Genomic DNA, 24,213 nt, shown 5'->3' on the forward strand with positions numbered 1-24,213 from the left:
CTAAGGGTAAGGGCTGCCTTTTATTTAACCTTATACCCCTACTGCCTTCCTAAAACAGGCCATGGTATGTGGTGGACACATTGGAATGATGGCTAACTGAATGAACAAAGGATGGTGGAATCACAAAGGAAGGATGGATTCATTCTGCTTAAATGATTAGCAGAGTATTAAAGAAGATTTCACAGATGAAACGTTTCAGCAAGATGACAGTAAGTTACTAGGGAACAAAGATGCTTTACCTAACACAGTGCCTGGCACAAAGCATCCACCCTAACACAGGATGGCTGGATAAATGAAAGGATGGACAGATGGCTGAGAGAGGAAATACAGATGCATACTTTCAAGACTTTCCTATCTATGCAGTATATACCTGATGAGAGAAAAATCCAGCAAATCTTCTATTATAATTAATCTCCTAAGGTTAAAATGTCATAGACTGAGCTTAGAGTTTTGCTTATTACTCATTAATTTATGATAGGCTAAAAAAATCAGTGGTTAGGAGAAAATTCTATATAAGCTTTAATTATATTTTCTACCCAAGGTCACCTTCATAATACAGACCACTTTAAGAGAAGGGCCTCTTCCTCAACTTTGCCTCTACTGATTGGGCACTAAGACTTAATAGCTATGAGAATCTTTCTATCACCTTTGCTTAGCTGCCTGTGATGTTGGGAGTCATTCTAGAAAGAATGGGACTTGTAGGAGAGGCTGAGGGTGGATGATGAGCAGTCAGGAGAGAAACCGGGGTTCTGGTCCTGCCCTGCCACTCGCCAGGTGGGTGATCCTGCACAAACCACGGGTGGATTCTCTTTCCATTGGTTCTATGGGGCCCTGAGAAAGCCTGCAAACTACTAGTAAAAAGACACTTAACTCTCACCAAGAAGAGGTATTCAGTAAATGTTAAAGAACACCAACAATAATAAGACAACAACTGCTTCCTTAGTGAAGCCTGGGCTGCTCTCCTCACGTGTCCAAGTGTTAATGAGACCCTTGGACTAATGTGGTTGAAGAGGGTCATTTTCTATCTTGATTCTACATATACGGCTAGAAAAAATCCCAGGCAAATTAATTAGGACTGGATTTCGGAGATGAACCAACTCTCACTTCTCAGAGACGAAGGTCCAGAGGCCTAAAGTGATGATGGGAACGGGCACTGTGCTGTGATACAAAGATGAGTAAGATACAAACCTTGTTCTTGGGGAGCCTGTGGTCTCGTGGTAGAGTTAGATGCTATAAAAAGATGGATTTTAGCTGAGTATAATAAGTACTTCAAAATGAGGTTATGGTTCATGGAAAGTGGCATAAATGTAATACCTAAATCTGGGGATTCAGGAAGGAAAAATAAGCCTGTTCTTTAACAATGGGGACCATTTCTTATTCACTGCTATCTATTCCCAGGGCCTGGCATATGGCAGGCATGAACCTTTCTGGTCAAAGGAATGAACTCATACATATATATGTATATAAATGGGAAACCCAAACATCTGGGAATACAATGCCTAAAACAGAAGTTACCTTAACCCAGCTCCTTGGGATGGTACCACCTGCCTCTGCTGGAACAGGAGGGAACTACAAGTGGCTCTTCCTGCCTCCGCCTCTCGAGTGCACACGCCTGGCTCCCTTCTCTCCCCACCCAGCTCCTTCTCACCACCCCAATGCACAGTTTTTCTGACCTTTCCAGTTGGCATTTATGTGGATTCCACACCCTGCTTTTATTTTCCAGAGCCCCCAGCTCTCCATCACTATTGTATTTGGTGTAGATGTCTTTGCAGTAAAAAAAACCAAAAAACCCTTTGAAGAGTCAGGGCTGGAAGAGGCACTAGGAAAGATACTGTCCCCCACTCAGGAGCCTCATCCTAAACACATCTCTGTATGTCTGTGACATGCTGTAAGAGCACCCCGGAGCTTCTCTGCCCTTCCTGAGGCATCTGAAGGTGGGCGTGCAGGTACCTATGGGAGAAGGATGCAAGTGACATGGACTCAAACTTGGGATGCTGAGGTTGGGATCTGGCTGTAACTCTGATGCCAGGGTCCTCACTGTGCTGCTGATGCCAGGGTCACCCCTTCTTTCCATGGGACTCAGCCCTGAAAGATCTGACCATGGAATTTCACTAACTCTGAGGGGCACAGTGCCAAAGATCAGTATCTCTACCCTCCTTCCAAGTAATTTAGTCTTTTTTCTTCTTCTTCTTTTTTGGCCACACCATGCGGCGTGTGAGATCTTAGTTCCCTGACCAGGGATCGAACCCATGCCCCCTGCAGTGGAAGCACAGAGACTTAACCACTGGACCGCCAGGGCAGTCCCCCAAGTAATTACTGCACACTTCTTTCCATCACCTCCCGCTTTCCTTGCTCCGAGATAATGGGCTTACTATGCTTTCATTCTCCCCTGCTCTCAGAGCAGTAGAGACCCCTGTCAGGGAGGCAGTGAGGTACACTGGCCCACACAAAACCGGTTCAGATCCTGCCTACCTCCCTTGCTAAACTGTGTAGCCCTGGATAAATAAGTCACTCAACCTCTCTGAAAACTATAAAATGAAGACAATTTACCACTTACCTCACAGAGTTTACAAAAAGGATTAAGTTAAATGTAAAAACAGGTAGCAGGGGGATTGATGCATATTAGGCACTCGAAAAATACTACCTCCCTTCTCCTGTTACTGAACTCAGACGCCATAGCTCATACAGGTACCAAACCATCCAGAGGCCACAAAGGGGACGGGGCAGATCATGGACCCTTCCTGGACCCCTCATTTAGTATTTCTTAACCACTGGACCACCAGGGAAGTCTGACATGACAAGAGACAGGACAAACTTGCCTCAGCTCTTCTCTCTCTGTCTTCCCATTTGTAAACACATCACCCATAACCCCTTCCTGCCCCTATAAATGGAAGAGAGGAACTCTGTTTGGAAATAAGCTGCCATGGCTGAGTATGTTATTTTCAGTGTGGGTTTCCATTAGGTGATTTAATAAATGTTATGAAAACACTACTTCCTCTCACACAACACAATGAAACCCTTATTGAACACTTAGTATCTTACCTTTACTTTTTCACCATTAATCTCCACTGTCTTAATCATAAAATCAACTCCAATTGTGGCTCCTTGTCCTGGGGGGAAAAGACCCTAAAGCAGAAATAATAGAAAATAACAATAAGCAAATCTTTCAATTAAATGAGATTCTCCCCCCACCCCACCCCATTACTACCCATCGCCAGCTCCTTCCTTTGGCTGAGTTAACTGGTAGAAGAGAGAACTCTGGTTAGTGTCATGGGAACCCTGTTTAATTTAACTTTGTGTGTATGTTTTGAGGGGAGGAGAAAGGAGGGTGGGTGGGGGAGAGAGAAATGCTGAAAGAAGAAGGAAGGGGAAAGGGGTACAAAGAAAGGAGGAAGCAGACAGAGAGGGTAAAAGAAGAGAACTGGGAAAGGACGGGGGACCTGACTTCAAAGAATGAAACAGAAAAATCAGACACAAGGATAAGACATGGAGCTGCAGGGATGAGATCAGGATGGTCTGGGTGGGGGCAAAACGGACAGGTGCTCTAAAAGGTAAGATCAAGGAAGATTCAAACTGGCTATTAGTCTAGGGCATGGACAGCCATGGGGGTGAACAACCAAGATGAAAAAACAAACAAGAACTCAACACAAGAAACATGAATGAGACAGTGATCCTCTGAATTTCCATCTGCCCTGAGAGTGATAACTATTTCTGTACCATACAGATATAACTACATGAGATCAGGGCCAATGACCCTGGGAAGATAACTGAAGAAAAGCAGTCATCCAGGGAGACAGTATAGTAGAAATAGCACCAAACCAGGAGGCAGCAGCCTAAGGATCTCTGAGTGACCTTAGGCAAACCAGTCCTTCTCTCTGGTCTGATGTAAGTATTTCAAAACAAAGCTTTACATCAAATTGGAAGCTGAACTAGAAAGGTATGATTTTAGTAAAATTACATGTATAATGTAATTTACTGTCACATAATATTTCCTGTAAGCTTAGGGAGGGAGTTGAAGTGGGAAGGAATTCTATCAAGAAAGAACCCTTCACCTAGTTTCTCTTCCCTCTTCACATTCATACTCCAGAATTTCCAGAAATTAAAGTAAAATGGACTGTATTAGCTCTGGGAGCTAAGACTGGGGCATCTTTAATTAAGTCCATTCCCTAACAAGAGGGTTCTTTAATTAAAGTATGAACTTAAAAGACTGAGCATCAGACCAACAGAAACTGTTCCACTGCACGTCTGCAAAAGATGTAAATATAAACATTCACAACTTTGCTTACAAATATTGAATCAATTTTCTTCTATTTTGGTTTGGCTCAAACACAAGGCTGCCAAGCTTCAAGTTTACAGCTCCAGCTGTTTTGCAGTATAACAAATGCCAAAAAATAAAACAAATCCTTCCCAGTGTCTCCCTCATCATTTTGTTCCCCAATTCCTCATGCCTCAAAAACAGCTGAATCCAATTCATTTTAACTGTCTACTAAATAACAAAACTAAACATAATCCTGTCTATGAAATATGAACTTTGGGGGGAGTTAAGGGACTGGGAGGGGTAAAAAGTAAACAGAAAAGAAAAATAAGGGGTGGTGTGCTTATTGGTAAAAATTACTGTTTAAAAATCAAAGTATTTTTACCCCTAATGACAAGAATTATGCTTTTAAAAAGAAAAGCCAGACTCCTATGGTCTCAGAAGTTAGAACATGCAAAAGATAAAAAATATCACGCTGTGAACCGGAATCTGGATTCTAATCCTAGCCTTGCCACTAACATGATATGAGATGCTAATAAGTCATTTCATCCCTCTAAGACCTGAGTTTTTTACCTATAAAATGAGAAGAGTGGGCTGAAAAGTCTCTAAGGGAACTTTCAGTCATTAGACAAGGTCAAGGGAACTTCTGACAAAGGGACTGAAAACTTTAGGTCTCTGCAGTCTTGTCCTCCTGCCAAAAGCAGAAAGGTTACTAATGGTAGAGGGAAGTAAAACCAGTTGGAGTTTCCAATACTACGCCATGGCGGTTGACTGAGCCCAGATGCCTGTCAGCTTGTTACTTTTGATTTCACCAGGCCATGGCTTAGTAAAAAGTCCTATTCTGCGTTCATTATCATGGGAAAAACCTTGACATTTCCAAAGATGACTCTCTGCCCTCAAGCTATTTGTGTTAACCAATCTCTCTCTCCAGTTTTCCAGAGAACCACAGACTGTCAGAGCTAGAAGGGGCCTTGGAGATCACAGGGAGGCAGGAAGGCCCGGCAAGGGGGCGGAATTTCCCCAGGCTTACGGGGCAAGAGCTGCGATGAGGGCCCGTGTCTCCACTCTCGAGCCAGTGTTTTCTCCTGGGCACCAGGTTGCCCTGTGCCTTAGACAGAAGAGCTATTCTCAACCTTCCCCGTTAGCACTTTATGAAAATGCAAGATGCATGCATGATAAATCCTGAAAAGGATGCCATTCATAATTTTCCAGGAAAACACAGAAGAAGGTCAACCTCAGAATGATTTCCCACCCATTTCTGTGTGAAATCAGGTATATAATCTCTGGCAGTAATTCTCAAAAGGGCAGCCCCAAAGGGAACTTGTACTTAGAACAAATGATAAGGACTCAACCCAGAGGGAACATTTAATTTAGTTCAAATAGTCCTTCACTGTTCTCATTTCATTCCCGTGGAATAGATTAGAAAAATCAGCATATTTGGTTCTAAACCAAAACGATTTGATCAGCTTTCTGGGAGGAACTGAGAGGGCATCAGCAGGGAGCTTGAGGGGTTTAATTTGAATTTGAGTTTTTAAAAAGTTAACATTTAGGTTTAACTTGACATCCAGATTCATTTGTTTCCACCTTTGGATTATTATTAACAAGTAATCTTTTTTTTTTTAATCTGATAAGCTATTTTTGATACTGCGGACTGAAAGCAAAACCACTCACCCCTTTTACTAAAAGAAGCCATGAGAGGCGTGGGAGGGCTGGTGGAGACCCACTGAGCCGTGCTCCCTGGAAATGGTTCAGAAACTCTAGTCTATACGAACTCTTACGTATAAAATAAATAAGCTGTGAGGATATATTATACAACACTGGGAATCCAGCCAACATCTTATAATAACTATAAATGGAGTCTAACCTTTAAAAATGGTGAATCACTATGTTGTACACCTATAATATAATACTGTACATCAACTATACTTCAATTTTTTTAAAAAGTCAAAAGAAAAGAAAGAGCAAAGGATATTTCACAGAGAAAATAGTGGTCATGTTCACCGTTGCTGAGACTTCAAATAAGATGAAAATTTTTAAATGTCGAAAAAAAACCCTCCAGACTAGGCTATGGAGCTGGTACACTTGCAAAGGGCTCGTTAAGCATTGGCAGCCAAGAGGCTGGCGTAGGTACCACTCACCCATCCTGTCAGGATCCCCTAACCCCGAAGGCCAGATGGAAAAACCCGACCCCAGACTTCAGACTTCTTACCTGAGTGAACCGTCGGACTAGGCACGTCTTCCCCACACCAGCATTGCCGATTAAAACAATTTTAAACAGGAAATCATAATCTTCCATACTCATTTACACAGCTGCAAGGCAAACACAGGCACGAGTGAGATGGGCCTGGTCAGACTTGCCCACAGAGCTCAAGCTGCACCACCCCGTCTCCTCGGGAACAGCAGGGCTGACTCATTTGAGGAGCAATTTAACACTCCCCTCTGGTGACCCTGCCAGTGAGAGAGGAACACAGGTGTTTGGTCACAGACGGACTTTATTCCTTCCCTGTCACCTCACACCACAAAGAGCAAATGACACAGAGGTCATTTCACCTGGTAAACTTTATTCTTCCAAGCAGTCAGGTCGCAGGTCTCTCATGTGATAAGATGTTTTCTTTTAGCATCAAAAGGAGATTGCAAATCTCTGTGCAGACAAGCTGGGGGTGCAAGGAAGCAGAGCGAAGGGGAGCCCATCCAAAGCTGAAAGGTGGTTTATGTACATGCTGTGAGTGCCTCTGGGAGGAAGGGCTAGAAACTGGGAGACTGAACAAAGGGAGGAAGCTTCCAGTCTCCTGCAAGCCCTGGGGGTCTTGGGGTCTTACCAGTGGGAGTTACTGCCATCTTCCCTTCTATCACCACCCCGTTGCTATACACCTCCTGCCAGCCTTGCTGATGCTGCAGTATCTCCCAAGGTGCTGGTCTTTTCATTCCCATAGGCTGTGTACATGGTATTTCCTCTATCTGGGATGCCCTCCCACCCACCCTTTCTGTGTTGTGAAGTCAACCCTTTAAGGACCAATGCAAGCGTCTCTTTCTCTCTCAATTTTTCGCTGATCTTCCCCCAATAAACACGTTCATTGTTCCTCTGTCCTGAAACTTCATACAATTATTTGTTCAAACATCTGCCTCATCCTCGAGGGAAGGGATGATGTCTTTCAGCTCTATTTTCCTAGCCCATGGGACAGAGTTACACTCAGTAAATATCTTCTCTGTAGAATTAAATAATCAATGGACCTATGGCTGAAGTGTAGGCCTTAGTTTCTTAATTGTGCTAAAAAGAATACTACCTGCTCTGTCTACTTCAGAGGACTGTGGTGCAGATTTGAAAGAAAAAAAAAAAACTATACAAAAGAGGCTTGGTTAACCACAAAGCCCTACCCGCGTAAAAACAATTATTGTCTACTGAGTACCTACTACAGCACTGTGCTAGTCACCATAGGAAATACAGAGATGAGACAGTCTCTGCCCTTGAAACCAACATGAGAAAAGTTAGAAAACAATAACAGGGCTTCCCTGGTTGCGCAGTGGTTAAGAATCTACCTGTCAATGCAGGGGACATGGGTTCCAGCCCTGGTTCGGGAAGATCCCACATGCCGCGAAGCAACTAAGCCGGTGCACCACAACTACTGAGCCTGCGCTCTAAAGCCTGCAAGCCACTACTACTGAGCCCATGTGCCACAACTACTGAAGCCCGCGCGCCTGGAGCCCGTGCTCTGCAACAAGAGAAGCCACCACAATAAGAAGCCCGCACACTACAACGAAGAGTAGCCCCCACTCGCCGCAACTAGAGAGAAAGCCTGCAGGCAGCAACGAAGACTCAACATAGCCAAAAATAAATAAATTAAATAAATAAATTTTAAAAAAACAATAACAAAGTTAAATAAAATTGAGAAAACCAGAAAAAACCTCATTTCATAAGGTGAAGGCAGAACAAGCCCAAGGGACTCTGGAGGAAGAGGAAAAGGATGATCAGCGAGCCCAAGATGGTAAGGGTGCCTGGGAGGCTAGAGCAGCCCGGAGTCACTCCTACCAGCCAGCTGAAGCTCAAAGGGCTGAGGGTTGCAGGGTGGAAGGACAGAAGGGGAGTCCACTGCACTGAGACTTGTGAAGGAGCCAGAGGAGTAGATTCCCTGTGTGCAAAGGTGGTTTCTATGTGGATTCCAATGATCCTTGGAAAGATGACTGACGGCCAAGCCAACGTGCAGGTGGCAGCCCAGGGGGTTCTGTCTCTGTTCACCGGGACTGTGAAGGAAAAATATCTCTCTGTCAAGAATCTGGATCCAGGGCTTCCCTGGTGGCGCAGTGGTTGAGAATCTGCCTGCCAATGCAGGGGACACGGGTTCAAGCCCTGGTCTGGGAGGATCCCACATGCCGCGGAGCGACTAGGCCCGTGAGCCACAACTACTGAGCCTGCGCGTCTGGAGCCTGTGCTCCGCAACAAGAGAGGCCAAGAGAGTGAGAGGCCCGCGCACCGCAATGAAGAGTGGCCCCCACTTGCCACAACTAGAGATAGCCCTCGCACAGAAACGAAGACCCAACACAGCAAAAATAAATAAATTAATAAACTCCTACCCCTAACATCTTCTTTAAAAAAAAAAAAAAAAGAATCTGGGTCCATAAACAGTCACTGAACTCACTATATGCCAGGCACTATACTTGGCACTTTATGTCTATTTCCATTTGTTTTTACAAGTTTATGAGGCTGGTATTTTATGTTACCTGTTTTGCAGGTGAGTAAATTGAGGGTCACCCAAAGTCATAAAGCTAACAGCCAGACTTCAAGTTCAGAAGGTATACATGCCATCAAAAGAAGCCTCACTGCCATATGCTCCCACAGTCCCCTCCCCTGCCCTATAGTAACTCACCAAGTTTTACTGTACTTAATTATTTATATCTGTCTCACACTCCAAGTTCATCCCTCAGCATGCACGTGCACGCGCACACACAGCTGTGAGCAGCATGAGAGCAGTGAAGTCTCTGTCTGATTGAGCCCTGACCCCAGCCCCTCCCTATCATCACCACTGTCACCGTCATCATCATCATCACCTCATTCTTTATTATTAACTCATTGATCCTCACAACACTCCTATCAGGTAGACACTATTAGCATTCTAACTTGACAGATGGGGAGACTGAGGCACAGGAGAAGTTAAATAAGAAGTCATTAAGGTCCTACTTAACGGTGGGTCCCCCTTCACTGATGGAAGTGAAATTCAAACCCAGATAGCCTGGGTCCAGCTCCCACATCCCTGAAGCACTGCCCTACGGCGCCTTTCAGAATGCCTGGCTTATAATAGCATCTTAAGAAAGATCTGAAGAAATGAAATGATGAAGGGTAAGACTCAATAAATGTGATTTCCTTTTTCTCTTCCCCTCTGGCTTCAAATCCAGAACTCTTTCTACCACACTGTAGCAGTTTAAATAAGAACCAAGGTCAGACTCTGGCTAAAATGGCAGGGATTAAAACTCAATAAAGCTGTTAAAAGTGAAAAGGAAATATATCTCAGGGCTAGGTGCAAGGAGAGCAGGAAGATATGAGGCTCTGTGGCTCATATGCGGACCATAACTCACTGCTTCCTAAGTCAACAAAAAGAGAACACAGTACTGGGCCACGTTCTTTTTCTGTGCTTAGATTGTTTGCAACACATTTATTTCTCCATCTTTGGCAGAGGTCAAAGAAACAAAGCAGAGAATCGAGAGAAGAAAGTCCAAAAACAAAGACCTGAGAAACAGGGCTCTTAAGAGAAGGTCAGCAGTGCCCAAATTATGCACCTTCAGAGCAGGAAGGCAAAGAGTTACGTGGCCAGAGTCACGTTCATAGTCAAGTCTCGGGTAGAGACCACCTGGAGCAAGCCACAGACTAAAAGTGAAGGCCCGGGCTTCCCTGGTGGCGCAGTGGTTGAGAGTCCACCTGCCAATGCAGGGGACACGGGTTCATGCCCCAGTCCGGGAAGATCCCACATGCCGCGGAGCAGCTGGGCCTGTGAGCCATGGCCGCTGAGCCTGCACGTCCGGAGCCTGTGCTCTGCAACGGGAGAGGCCACAACAGTGAGAGGCCCGTGTACCGCAAAAAAAAAAAAAAAAAAAAAGTGAAGGCCCTTCTCCTCTCTGTAAGAAATTATTTTAATGCTCTGTTAAATGTTTTTTTAAATAAACTTCTGGGAGAAAAAGTGTCTGGTCTCTTTAGAAATGCAGGCTGCCTGTGGCTAAGGCTGGACTGTAAACTCCAGGTTACTGGCTGTGGTTACTGTTCTGTTTCTAATGGAAAACACATTGCTGGATGAAAAGCTCACAAGAATCTCTGGAAACTATGCTCTGAGGAAGCCTTTCTGTTTGGGAAGTAATGTAACAGCTCAGGCATCACCAATCACCAAGTGATGAGACAGCATCGAAGGAGGGGGATCCCACTCAGTAGCAGTTAGTTACACGCAGCCCTAAAACTGAAAACAACAGTTGCACCTTTTCTGGGGAGCAGACATGTCACAAGATATGCTACTGGCCAAGCACAATTCTAAGAACTGTATATTCTATTATTGTTAATAATAGCTGACACTTAATTCAATGTTTATTATGTGCCAGCTATTCTACATGTATTCACTCATTTAATCCTCACAACAACCGTATGAGGTAGGGTACTATGATTGCCATCCCTAATCATAGCAGAGGAAACAGGCACAAAGAGTTTATCCTAAAGTCATGCAGCTAGTTAGTCTTAGGACCAGGACCCAAAGACAGATCCATCTGACTCCAGAGCCCTGCTCCTACTGAAATAGGATGCTGCGGCCCCCTGCCTCGTGGCTGACAGCGTTGCTGTAACTGTCATGAGGGCTGCAGGGTCAGTTGAATGTGCCCTGAGGTCCCTTGGAGCTGCAGTGTTCTGGAACCTCCCTGGTCTAGGAGCAACGCACCCACATTGAAAGGACCACACACTGATTCTAGGTCATACAAGCACAGCTCCTCATGATGCCCTCCAAGCCCAGGTCTCTTTTAGGAGCTGGACCCAGACTTTTCCTTGAAAACCACATCCACAATTCAGTCACCATTTGTCCCTGTAACCAAGTATCGGCACAGGGAATATAAACAGGAACACTACTCAGATAAACAAGCGAAACCTCAAATATCATCACCACAATAGCTCTAAATAAATGGATATGTACAGAAGATTCAAAAAAGGAAAAAGAGATGAAGAAAAGAAAAAAATGAGTTTAAAAAGGATAAGGAAGCAACATGTACTATGAAAAGCTTAAAAGAAAAAAAATTCTAAGCAATGTGATTTTGGCAACATAAACCATTTATCAAAGTGACCTTTTAAAAAAACAAAACAAACTGTATTCACTGCTGTACATCAGAACATTTTTTCCCCTTGCCCTTTTGGGCTCAGGGTAACAGATAAAGTCAAGGCTTCTGGTGAACACAGGGCCAGATCCCTGCCCTGGCTTCTGACCCCCAGCCCCTGCCCAAGAAAATGATACTCGGGGGACTTGTCCTCGTTCAAAAACCGTGTGTCTCACGCAGGTCCTTTTCTCTTTCAAGGTCTCAACCTTGGTCTATAAATGGAAGGGGTGGGTGAACAGGCGCCAGGGCCCCTCCTAGGACAGCCCCTTCCCAGGACAGCCCCTCCCCCAGGACAGCGTGTGCTGCCCCTTCTCTAACCCAAAGAGGCAGTATGAGAACTGGGTCTGCCAGAGAGCCGTGTAAAGTTTCCTCATCCCTAAAATCGGGATAGTATCAGAACCTACACCACTGAGTTGCTTGAGAGGCAAATCAGGTAATATATGGAAAAGTGATTCATAATCAAATGTATAATAATCAAATGTTTTAAAAAATATAATAATCAAAAAAAATTTTTTCCCTCAACCCTCTGACAAGAGTCACATATACTGATTGCAGAGCACACAGCCAAACAAAAAGGAAAGAAAATCACCTGGGGGAAATCTTTTTCCCTACCCACACCCCACCTGGGGGTAAGTACAGTTAATATTTTGGCATACATCCTTCTAACTTTTTTAATATATATATTCTCACATCTATGCGTTTTTTCATTTATGGATTTTTTAAACAAAAACAATCATAATATTACAAGAAGTTTTTTGTTTTCTACAGAGTGCTATTTTCCCAAAACCCAGAATCAGAACTCACGGTCTACAAAAAGAATGGACACCCAGAATGCCCATCAGCCTTCACTCAACACTTGCTCCTATGACCCTAAAAACTCAGGAAGGGGGAGGGGGAAGATAGTGACATAACTGAGAAATACTAAATACTATAACGCAATGTTGGAGATTTAAAAGGTTTTGAAAATTTCCACAATGAAGAAAACTGGCTAACTGTTTAATCCAGGATTTACCAAACATGACTTTAGCTGAAAAATCTTTTCTTATATTAATACCTTTTAACATCCCTTGCTACTAAGCCTCCACGAAACATTAGTGTCAAATGCTATTTTATAGCATTTGAAATCAGGGCTACCCAGGTAGGGTTGCTAGAGGGAGGGAGGGAAGAAGGAAGGAAGAGGAGACCTAGCTAAATTTCAATTTCAGATAGCAAACAAATAAATTTTAATATGTTTGCTCCAAATATTACATGGGACCTATGAATAATTTTTTAATATATAAGTATGACCCAAATACTTCCTATGACATACTTTTTTAGGCTGAGCTGGGTCTTCATTGCAGCACACGGGCTTCTCTAGTTGCGGCGCGCGGGCTCCTCTAGTTGTGGCATGCGGGCTCAGTAGTTGTCGCTTGTGGGATTAGTTGCAGTATGTGGGATCTTTGTTCCCCAACCAGGGATAGACCCTGGGTCCCCTGCATTGGGAGCGTGGAGTCTTAACCACTGGACTGCCAGGGAAGTCTCTGGGCATTCTATATTTTATCTAGCAACTCCTACCCAGGGAAAATTTGACTCATCAGGTCTAGTAGAAACAGAGGCCCTAAGCACAACCCCAGCTGTGGAGGAAGATGGGCAGGACATTAGAAACATCAAAAACAACCAAACAAGGAATAAAAAAGGGCAGCAAGTAATATCTGAAGAAAGCATTACTGAGCTGGGGTTCTTCAGAATCTGGGCCAGACTCCAGGGACTGGGTTCACACTGGCACACAGGGCTGAGCAAGTGAGTCTCTCCCTCCTGGACAATCCCAGGGCACTGGGGACCTTCCTCCAAGTACATATCCACAGGTGCTCTGTCTGGTGGAGGGGGCCGTGCCCTACACATCTATTGCTCCTACTGTCTGTCCTTAAAGACAAGGACCATGCTTCAACAAGATACTCGTGTCTGCATACTCCACTGGCTGTGTTCAAGAAGTATAGGATGAATTGGAACTGTTTGATCTGTCTTTTGCTCTAACAAGGTTCTGTCTCAGGAAGCTCATTATTGCTTAATTACTAGAAGGCAATTACTAAACATTACTTTAATCAGCTGCTGCAGCTCACTTGCTTTACATCAGCTGCTAATTTCAAGTTACTGTGAGTTAATTATTCTTCTTGGCCAGGGATGGCAAACACCCACCTGTGCCGTGGCTGCTCCTCATTCATCAGGCCATAATCCCCAGCATTTTCATAGGGCCCTTTACAGTTTACCAAATGCTTTCACAGACATGATCTAATCTGGACCGGCCAACAAGAACTGGTTCTTATCATTCATTAGGCAGGTGAGGAAACCAAGGGTTTAGGTGATGACGTGATTCATCCTAAGTCACACACTGGTGAGTTGCAAGGTGACCTCTGTATCCTATGCACCTAGAACTTCTCCCCGTTGCATGAACACACTGTTTTCCCAGGTTCCTGGGTATTTGGAGCATGATTTGAACACTTACTATGTGCCAGGAACTGTGCTGTTTCCATATATAATCTTATTTAACTTTTTCAACAACCTCATTAGGTAGGCTAATTTTTAACATCTTTATTGGAGTATAATTGCTTTACAATGGTGTGTTAGTTTCTGCTTTATAACAAAGTGAATCAGCTATACATATACATATATCCCCATATCTCCTCCTTCTAGGTAGGCTTATTATTCTTATATATAGATAAGGAAACTGAGGTTCAGAGAAGTTAACCTATTTGTTCAAAATTACACAGCTAATGAGTAAAAGTATCAGGATTCAAAATCCAAGTTTTTCTGTGACAAAATTAAGTTGGAACTCTGTGAGAGTTATACTAAAATAAATTCCATATGGATTAAAGATTTGGATTTTTAAAAATGAAAACATGAAAGTGCTAGAAGAAAGCAGGATATACATAAATATATAAATCTTAAAGTGGGGCAGGCTTTCTAAGAATTGCTCAAAATCAAAGCCATAAAATAAAGATAGTGACCCATTTGACTAATTTTTTTAAAATTCTGCATTGCAAAAGAGTAAAAGATAAACTGACTAAAATACCTGAAATGCATATAACTAAGGGCTAATTTCCTTAAATGCATAAAGAGTTCCTACAAATCAATAAGAAAAAATGAATAACCCAATAGAAAAATAGGGCAAAGGACATGAGCAGATAGTTTACAAGAAGGAAATTAAAATGGTACTTACATTTAAAAAAAAGAAAAGATCAGCCTCACTCATATAGTTTGAGTAAATTCAAACTAAATGATTTATAATTATAAATAATAATTTATAATGAAAACTATAATCAATTTGTAATCAGAGGCCATTTTTCATATCAGATTGGCAACATTCACTCTGTATTGGACAGAGTGTAGAGAAATGGGGCATTGAATACTGCTGGTGGGAGGCAAATCAATGCAACTTCTATGGAGGGCAATACTGAGTTAAAACTAAAAGGGCTATTATAACCCCTCCGACCCAGCAATTTCACTCCTAGGAATCTGTCCTACACTTATACTGATACACATGTGCGAAAACACATGGAGTAGGATATTCATTACAACAATGTTTGTAATAGCAAATAAGAAATCAGCCTAAATCCATCAGCAGGAAAATAGTTGTACAGATGGTGAAAACCACGCAGCCCACTATGGATATCTGTAAGATACATTAAGTGAAAGAAGCAAGGTGGAGAATGGTGTGTATAGTATGAAAAGAGGGGCATATAATTATTTATCTGCAATATGCATAAAATATCTCCGAAAAATACAAAAGAAAACTAGCAACAGTGTTTGCTTCTGGAGAGGCTGTAGTATGTAGCTCTTTCTGGGAAAGAAGACAACCTCTAACTCTTCATAGACTCTGCCCTTTCATTCAGTCTACAATAGTGCTTAAAAGGCAAGGTAGGGCTTCCCTGGTGGCGCAGTGGTTGAGAGTCCACCTGCCAATGCAGGGGACACGGGTTCGTGCCCCGGTCCGGGAAGATCCCACATGCCGCGGAGCGGCTGGGCCCGTGAGCCAAGGCCGCTGAGCCTGCGCGTCCGGAGCCTGTGCTCCGCAACGGGAGAGGCCATAACAGTGAGAGGCCCGCGTACCGAAAAAATAATAATAATAATAATAATAAATAAATAAATAAAAAGGCAAGGTAGTTGTCCTAATACAGAGAAAGGGGCCCTTTTAAAAATATCTGTTTGGGGTGCTCCGTCTCTATTTGTTTTTCTCTTTGTCTGCCCTGCTGCACCCCTTCCCGTGACAGAGATTCAGGAAGGAATGTTCCACCCAAGTTCTGCAGTTGCTTTTTCTAGTTCATGGTATATATTAAAACATGTCTCAGAGCAGCAAGACTCGACATGGTAGGCTCATTCTTTCACATCAACTTCCCTTAAAACCAAATACCCATCGTATGACAGCCAAATCCAATGGACAGAAAAATAGTCTATTTGTGTCACTAATAAAAACAAAACTCTCGCCCATGTAAATCATGTATTACCACTCAGAAATCACTCTCACTGTACCCTGACACAGAATCTTCCCGAGGAAGCAGGAGAAGAAGCCTGTCTTTTTCTCCCCATTTCACAGAAATGGCATTTGAAAGTAGGAGAGTGACTCGCCTCAGGCCACTCAGCATGCAAGCAACAGAGTCAGAAGAGACACGTGGGTCCCCTGACTCTAAATCAGAGCTGCCGCCAGGACAAATAAATTCTGCAAATATAAATCCCTACTGGGCGAGGCCACGGGCCTAACCACCAATGGAAGCTGGCGTGGACCCGTGGATGGGAGGCAGGTCAAAAGCAGCCTTTGGCTTGCTTGCATTGGGAGGGATATTACATCCAATAAAAGGAATCTCGATGAGAGGAAAAAGAAAAAAAAAAGCAGCCCTTGGGAATAGTTTTTAAGACATGCAAAAAAAATAAATAAATAAAGTAGGCCTGAGATCTCCACAATATTATTTTCAAAACCAAGACAATAAAATATTTTACCTTCTTCTTTGTACAATATTGTCTTTTATATTTTCCTATTTCCTCGAAATACAAAATGGATTTGGGATACCGGACAAAGAAGAAAAATGAAAAGTAATCCAAGAAACAGCATTTCATCAGAACTTTAACCAAAGCACACTTCCAAATGATCTTGTTTAAGTAAACAATGCTCTTTCACCTTCCACAGTGAGAAGGTGTCACTGCCCTGAGCCCAAATGGGTTTTCCCACATATAAGTGAGAGGAGGAGGGAGGGCCACTGCTGAGGACCCACTTGGGCCCCCATTCAGTTCATTCCCCAGGCAGAGCTAATTTGTTTTGTACCACAGCACCTGGGGGCAGGTGCTTGACCAAGAGCCTTGGATGCACTTGGTAGTATTGGCACCTTGATTTCCAGGGGAAAAGGAAGGTACCCTTCCCACTCATTAATCCCTTCCCAAGATTGGGAGCCTCAGTCTGCAAAACATGTTTGTTGCACTGATCTAAAAAAGGCCTTCCCCAGACCCAACTTGCTGTTTCCAGCTTCTGCACAAGCCCAGGCCAGGCTCCCTCTATTGTTCTCCTCCAACAATAAACAATACCACCCACAAAGAGCTCCGGGGAGGGGGGGGAGGTTTGTCCCCCACCCCCCACCCCCGCCATCGTGTTCTCTAAATCGGGGATTGTGTCTAATCTTTCCTCTGCAGAAGCTTTCCTGCGCCTGTTTGGCTGCACCGGAAGGGCCTCATTATTAGCATCTTTAGGCTCCTCCCCCAGGGTGAGCGCACAATGTGGCCCAGCCAGGAGACCAGAGGTCACGGCTGCAGCCCCAAGCACTTCCCTCTGCCTTAGGGACCCAAGGCAGACCAAGCATGGAGGTATCTCCTTCCCTGTCACTCCAGGCTGGACCCTACCCTCAGCTGTTTAAGCTGAGTCCCTCCTCACTGGAAGCAGGAGACAAAGGAAAAGGAAAGCAAGTGTCCACGTGCTCTATGACTCAAACGGATGAGGATAAAATGTAGCAATTCTCCCAAGTTTATCTCCCAAGATTGTGCCAGGTCACAGGAGAATGACTTTGCCTAGAGCTTAGAGGCTTCATACACACTAGCCCATTTCATCCTTGAAACAGCCTTTTGGGTGGGATTTCATAGTTACTATCAATAAGCTTTTACATCTATAGAGCACCTCAAGTTTGCTAGGTGCTGTCCTGTAAATTATCTGCATCCTGGCAAATCCTATCTGGAAGATGGGGTAGAAATTCTCCCCCAGCCTGGTCCCCCAACACACACATACACGCGCAAGCACACAGCCTGCCATAAGCCATTTGTTGCCAAGGCCTGCAGATGTGCTGTCAGAAATGTATCTTGAATACCCCTCTCTGCACTACCTTTGTCTACCGCACCAACCTGGCTCAGGCCCTTGCCACCTCTCACCCAGCCAGTGACGTCTAAGCAGGTGAAGTATAAAGTGGCACAACTTTCCTCACTAGCAAGTTTTCAATATTTATCAAAGCCTTAACAACATCCACACTCTTTGATCTAGCAATTTTGCTTCTGGGAATTTTCCTAAGGAATGATTCCAAGATGTGCACAAAGGTTCATTCACAGTAGCACACATAGAAAGTTCATTCCAGTATTACTTAGAATAGACCCCCAAAATGGATCGAGTAAAGCCTGTATCCAAAAATGGAGAAATGGTTACACTTTTACTGAGCAATATGATATAACACTGAAATATATACTTGGAAGAAAATACAGTTTTTAATAGATCTTTATTGGAGTATAATTGCTTCACAATACTGTGTTAGGTTCTGTTGTACAACAAAGTGAACCAGCCATATGCATACATATACCCCCATATCCCCTCCCTCTTGAGCCTCCCTCCCACCCTCCCTATCCCACCCCTCTAGGTGGTCACAAAGCACCGAGATGATTTCCCTGTGCTATGTGGCTGCTTCCCACTAGCTATCGGTTTTACATTTGGTAGTGTATATATGTACATACCACTCTCTCACTTCTTCCCAGCTTACCCTTCCCCCTCCCTGTGTCCTCAAGTCCATTCTCTAGTAGGTCTGCATCTTTATTCCCCTCCTGCCCCTAGGTTCTTCATGATCTTTTTTTTTTTTTTAGATTCCATATATATGTGTTAGCATACAGTATTTGTTTTTCTCTTTCTTCTTTTTTTTTAACTTAAAACATTATATTTATTTACTGTTTTTGATATAAGGATAAAGTCTTTTCTTTGACAATGGTACTAGTCATTGAACCTCTGATTTACCTCTTTACATAAACCACATCCATCAAGTAGCATCTAATTTCCAGTTTCATTTCTTTAAAATAGAGATATTTGTTTTTCTCTTTCTGACTTACTTCACTCTGTATGACAGACTCTAGGTCCATCCACCTCACTACGAATAACTCAATTTTGTTTCTTTTTATGGCTGAGTAATATTCCATTGTATATATGTGCCACATCTTCTTTATCCATTCATCTGTCGATGGACACTTAGGTTGCTTCCATGTCCTGGCTATTGTAAATAGAGCTGCAATGAACATTGTGGTACATGACTCTTTTTGAATTATGGTTTTCTCAGGGTATATGCCCAGTAGTGGGATTACTGGGTCATATGGTAGTTCTATTTTTAGTTTTTTAAGGAACCTCCATACTGTTCTCCATAGTGGCTCTATCAATTTACATTCCCACCAACAGTGCAAGAGGATTCCCTTTTCTCCACACCCTCTCCAGCATTTATTGCTTGTAGATTTTTTGATGATGGCCATTCTGACTGGTGTGAGGTGATACCTCATTGTAGTTTTGATTTGCATTTCTCTAATGATTCGTGATGTTGAGCATTCTGTCATGTGTTTGTGGGCAATCTGTATATCTTCTTTGGAGAAATGTCTGTTTAGGTCTTCTGCCCATTTTTGGATTGGGTTGTTTTTTTTTTGATATTGAGCTGCATGAGCTGCTTGTAAATTTTGGAAATTAATTCTTTGTCAGTTGCTTCATTTGCAAATATTTTCTTCCATTCTGAGGGTTATCTTTTCATCTTATTTATGGTTTCCTTTGCTGTGCAAAAGCTTTTAAGTTTCACTAGGTCCCATTTGTTTACTTTTGTTTTTATTTCCATTTCTCTAGGAGGTGGGTCAAAAAAGGATCTTGCTGTGATTTATGCCATAGAGTGTTCTGCCTATGATTTCCTCTAAGAGTTTTATAGTGTCTGGCCTTACACTTAGGTCTTTAATCCATTTTGAGTTTATTTTTGTGTTTGGTGTTAGGGAGTGTTCTAATTTCATTCTTTTACACATAGCTGTCCAGTTGTCCCAGCACCACTTATTGAAGAGGCTGTCTTTTCTCCATTGTATATTCTTGCCTCCTTTATCAAAAATAAGGTGACCATATGTGCGTGGGCTTATCTCTGTGCTTTCTATCCTGTTCCATTGATCTCCAGCATTTATTGTTTCTAGATTTTTTTTTGACAATGGCCATTCTGACCCATATGAGGTAATACCTCATTGTAGTTTTGATTTGCATTTCTCTAATAGTTAGAGATGTTGAGCCTCTTTTCATGTGCCTCTTGGCCATCTGTATGTCTTCTTTGGTGAAATGTCTATTTAGGCCTTCTGCCCATTTTTTAATTGGGTTGTTTGGTTTTTTGATATTGCACCCCATGAGGTGTTTGTATATTTTGGAGATTAATCCTTGTCCATTGTTTCATTTGCAAATATTTTCTCCCATTCTGAGGGTTGCCTTTTCATCTTGTTTATGGTTTCCTTTGCTGTGCAAAAACTTTTAAGTTTAATTAGGTCTCAGTTGTTTATTTTTGTTTTTATTTTCATTACTCTAGGAGGTGGGTCAAAAAAGATCTTGCTGTGGTTTATGTCAAAGAGTGTTTTTCCTATGTTTTCCTCTAAGAGTTTTATAGTGTCTGGCCTTACACTTAGGTCTTTAATCCATTTTGAGTTTATTTTTGTGTATGGTGTTAGGGAGTGTTCTAATTTCATTCTTTTACATGTAGCTGTCCAGTTTTCCCAGCACCACTTATTGAAGAGGCTGTCTTTTCTCCATTGTATGTTCTTACCTCCTTTGTCATAAATTAGGTGACTATATATGCATGGTTTATCTCTGGGTTTTCTATCCTGTACCATTAATGTATATTTCTGTTTTTGTGCCAGTACCATACTGTCTTGATTACTGTAGCTTTGTAGTATAGTTTGAAGTTGGGGAGACTGATTCCTCCAACTCCGTTTTACTTTCTCAAGATTTCTTTGGCTATTTGGGGTCTTTTGTGTTTCCATACAAATTGTAAAATTTTTTGTTTTAATTCTGTGAAGCATGCCATTGGTAGTTTGATAGGGATTGCATTGAATCTGTAGATTGCTTTGGGTAGTACAGTCATTTTCAATATTAATTCTTCCAATCCAAGAACATGGTATATTTCTCCAACTGTTTATGTCATCTTTAATTTCTTTAATCAGTGTTTTATAGTCTTCTGAGTACAAGTCTTTCACCTCCTTAGGCAGGTTTATTCCTAGGTATTTTATTCTTTTTGTTGCGATGGTAATGGGATTGTTTCCTTAATTTCTCTTTTTGTTGTTAGTGTATAGGAATGCCAGAGATTTCTGTGCATTTTGTATCCTGCAACCTTACCAAATTCATTGATTAGTTCTAGTAGTTTTCTGATGGCGTCTTTGGGATTTTCTATGTACAGTATCATATCATCTGCAAACAGTGACAGTTTTATTTCTTCTTTTCCAATTTGTATTCTTTTTATTTCTTTTTCTTCTCTGATTGCCATGGCTAGAACTTCCAAAACAATGTTGAATAACAGTGGCGAGAGTGGACATCCTTGTCTTGCTCCTGATCTTAGTGGAAATGCTTTCAGTTAGAAAATACATTTTAAAAATGCTTAGTCTAGGTGGTGGGATTATAGATTTTCTTCTTTATATATTTATATCTTTTCTAAATTTTCATCAATAAACATGACTCCTTTAGAAACAATACACTTTATTAAAATACATGGACTCAATACTGGTGAGTGAAAGAGGAGACAGGTACACACAAACCCAGCTAGTGACCATCCACATTTTCAACTGGCTCTTCTAGAAAGCAGCATCTTCCTTGGTACAGACCAAAATCCATAACAGAGTTCAAACCTTCCATGCCCAGAGCTCACTACTGGGAATTCACTTTAAGAAAAGAACTGAACAAACTCAAAAAGCAACATGATCAAAAATTCTCATTACATCTTATCTAAAAGAACTGGAAACAATCCAAATGTCCAACTTGGGATAGTTCTGTACGGAACATCAACACCATGGAATGCAGGGCAGCCATAATCATGCCAGTTATGAAAACTATGTAGAAATATGAAATAATGTTGAAAATAGGCTGTAAAATTAAAAGAAGACACAAAGCTGCATTTGTCAGAACTGCAGCTATAAAAAATAAGCATGTATGTGAACAAGGGCATTTCAAAAGCAAGAACATATACTGTGTTTGGATTATGAGATCACAGGGAGCTTTTTGTTTTTTAACTTTCATTCCCCCCCACACCAGCTTTTTAAACAAGCTTTTAACATTTTACATGTACCACAGACACATTTTTTTAAAACATAGAGAACGTAGAAAAAGGCAAAATGAATTACCAAAAGGAACACAATCACTGCCAGCATTTTGATGTGTTCTTCCCTGTCTCTTTTTCCTGTGCACTAGATGGTTTGGTTTGGTTTTGATCACTGGAATCATGACAACATTTTCTTTAAAGTAGTCACAAAATCATTTCAATTTTTAAAAACTGGAGAACATAACATAAGACCTGTAGGAACATACAGTGACGGGTTTTCTGAAATACTATCAAGAGAAATGACCTCATACAATGTCTGACTGTAAGCAAAAAACAGCAATATCGCACCATTGTGACAGAACAGATGGAATGATCAAAGTTCCTAACACCTGCGGAAGACTCGCAGGCCAGTATCAGTCACCATAAGTGGGGAGCGTGGAGAGTGCTGTGCTACTAAAGCTGACATCATTGGAAATTAGAAGGAATTTTCTCAGACTTGGAAAAGATAATAGATATGACAAAGGACTAAGTTTTCAGATCAGAAAAAGCTTGAAGGAATCAAATCCAATTGGTCAGCTGACCCAGAATAGTTAACCTCCTTGATACCTACTGATATCCAAGCCAGCATGGACCCCTCCAGCGAGAGAAACAGCAACAGGGAAAATCACTATGTAAGCAATGCCTGGGCTCTGCTGCCCATTGAATGTGGTCCCTGGAGAGAGTGAGGGGAGGCTGAGTATGCTGTCGTCACGGAGGGGCTCGGTTTCTGCAGGAGTGTGACACTTTGGGGCTTTTCAAACAACTGACAAAGGATTAATCTCCAAAATATACAAGCCGCTCATGCAGCTCCATATCAATAAAACAAACAACCCAATCCCAAAATGGGTGGAAGACCTAAATAGACATTTCTCCAAAGAAGATATACAGATTGCCAACAAACACATGAAAGGATGCTCAGCATCACTAATCATTAACAGAAATGCAAATCAAAACCACAATGAGATATCACCTCACACCAGTCAGAATGGCCATCATCAAAAAAACTACAAACAATAAATGCTGGAGAGGGTGTGGAGAAAAGGGAACCTCTCGCACTGTTGCTGGGAATATAAATTGATATAGCCACTATGGAGAACAGTATGGAGGTTCCTTAAAAAACTAAAAATAGAACTACCATATGACCCAGCAATCCCACTACTGGCATATACCCTGAGAAAGCCATAAGTCAAAAAGATACATGCACCCCAATGTTCATTGTAGCACTATTTACAATAGCCAGGTCATAGAAGCAACCTAAATGCCCATCAACAGACAAATGTATAAAGAAGATGTGGTACGTATACACAATGGAATATTACTCAGCCATAAAAAGGAACAAAATTGGGTCATTTGTAGAGATGTGGATGGACCTAGAGACTGTTATACAGAGTGAAGTAAGTCAGAAAGAGAAAAACAAATATCGTATATTAACACATATATATGAAATCTACAAAAATGGTATAGATGAACTGGTTTGCAAGGCAGAAAAAAGAGACACAGATGTAGAGACCAAATGTATGGACACCAAGGGGGGAAAGTGGGGTTGCGGTGGGGGGGGGTGGTATGAATTGGGAGATTGGTATTGATGTATATACACTACTATGTATAAAATAGATAAGTAATAAGAACCTGCTGTATAAAATAAATAAGTAAAATTCAAAAAAAAATTCTAGAAATGGCTCAGTCTATACATACTCAGTAAAATTTGATCCATAGTTCAACCAAATTCATGGTAAAATAGTTTTTAATTGTAAGATTTTAAAAAAAGACATGTACCACAATGTTCATTGCAGCAGTATTTACAATAGCCAGGACATGGAAGCAACCTAAGTGTCCACCGACAGATGAATGGATAAAGAAGATGTGGCACATATATGCAATGGAATATTACTCAGCCATAAAAAGAAACAAAATTGAGTTATTCCTAGTGAGGTGGATGGACCTAGAGTCTGTCATACAGAGTGAAGTAAGTCAGAAAGAGAAAAACAAATACCGTATGCTAACACATATATATGGAATCTAAAAAAAAAAAAAATGGTTCTGATGAACCTAGGGGCAGGACAGGAATAAAGA

The 24,213-nt window shown here is 42.0% G+C and overlaps 1 protein-coding gene across 4 annotated transcripts in view; it reads right to left on the bottom strand.

Moving 5' to 3' along the window:
• RAB30 (RAB30, member RAS oncogene family) overlaps positions 1-24,213 on the bottom strand; it is an 85,972-nt gene that overhangs the window by 15,104 nt on the left and 46,655 nt on the right. For 3 of the 4 annotated variants that reach the window (XM_030835941.2, XM_060303792.1, XM_060303793.1), the window contains exons 2-3: positions 6,465-6,565; positions 3,043-3,126 (exon numbers count right to left, since the gene is read on the bottom strand). In XM_030835941.2, coding sequence (XP_030691801.1) covers positions 3,043-3,126; positions 6,465-6,557 — 177 coding nt within the window. In that variant the 5' untranslated portion in view covers positions 6,558-6,565. Of the gene's footprint in view, positions 1-3,042; positions 3,127-6,464; positions 6,566-6,805; positions 6,852-24,213 lie in introns of those variants that run through there. The other variant, XM_060303791.2, reaches the window with a different exon arrangement.

Source organism: Globicephala melas, chromosome 8 (assembly GCF_963455315.2).
Source record: "Globicephala melas chromosome 8, mGloMel1.2, whole genome shotgun sequence".
Taxonomy (NCBI): Eukaryota; Metazoa; Chordata; class Mammalia; order Artiodactyla; family Delphinidae; genus Globicephala; species Globicephala melas.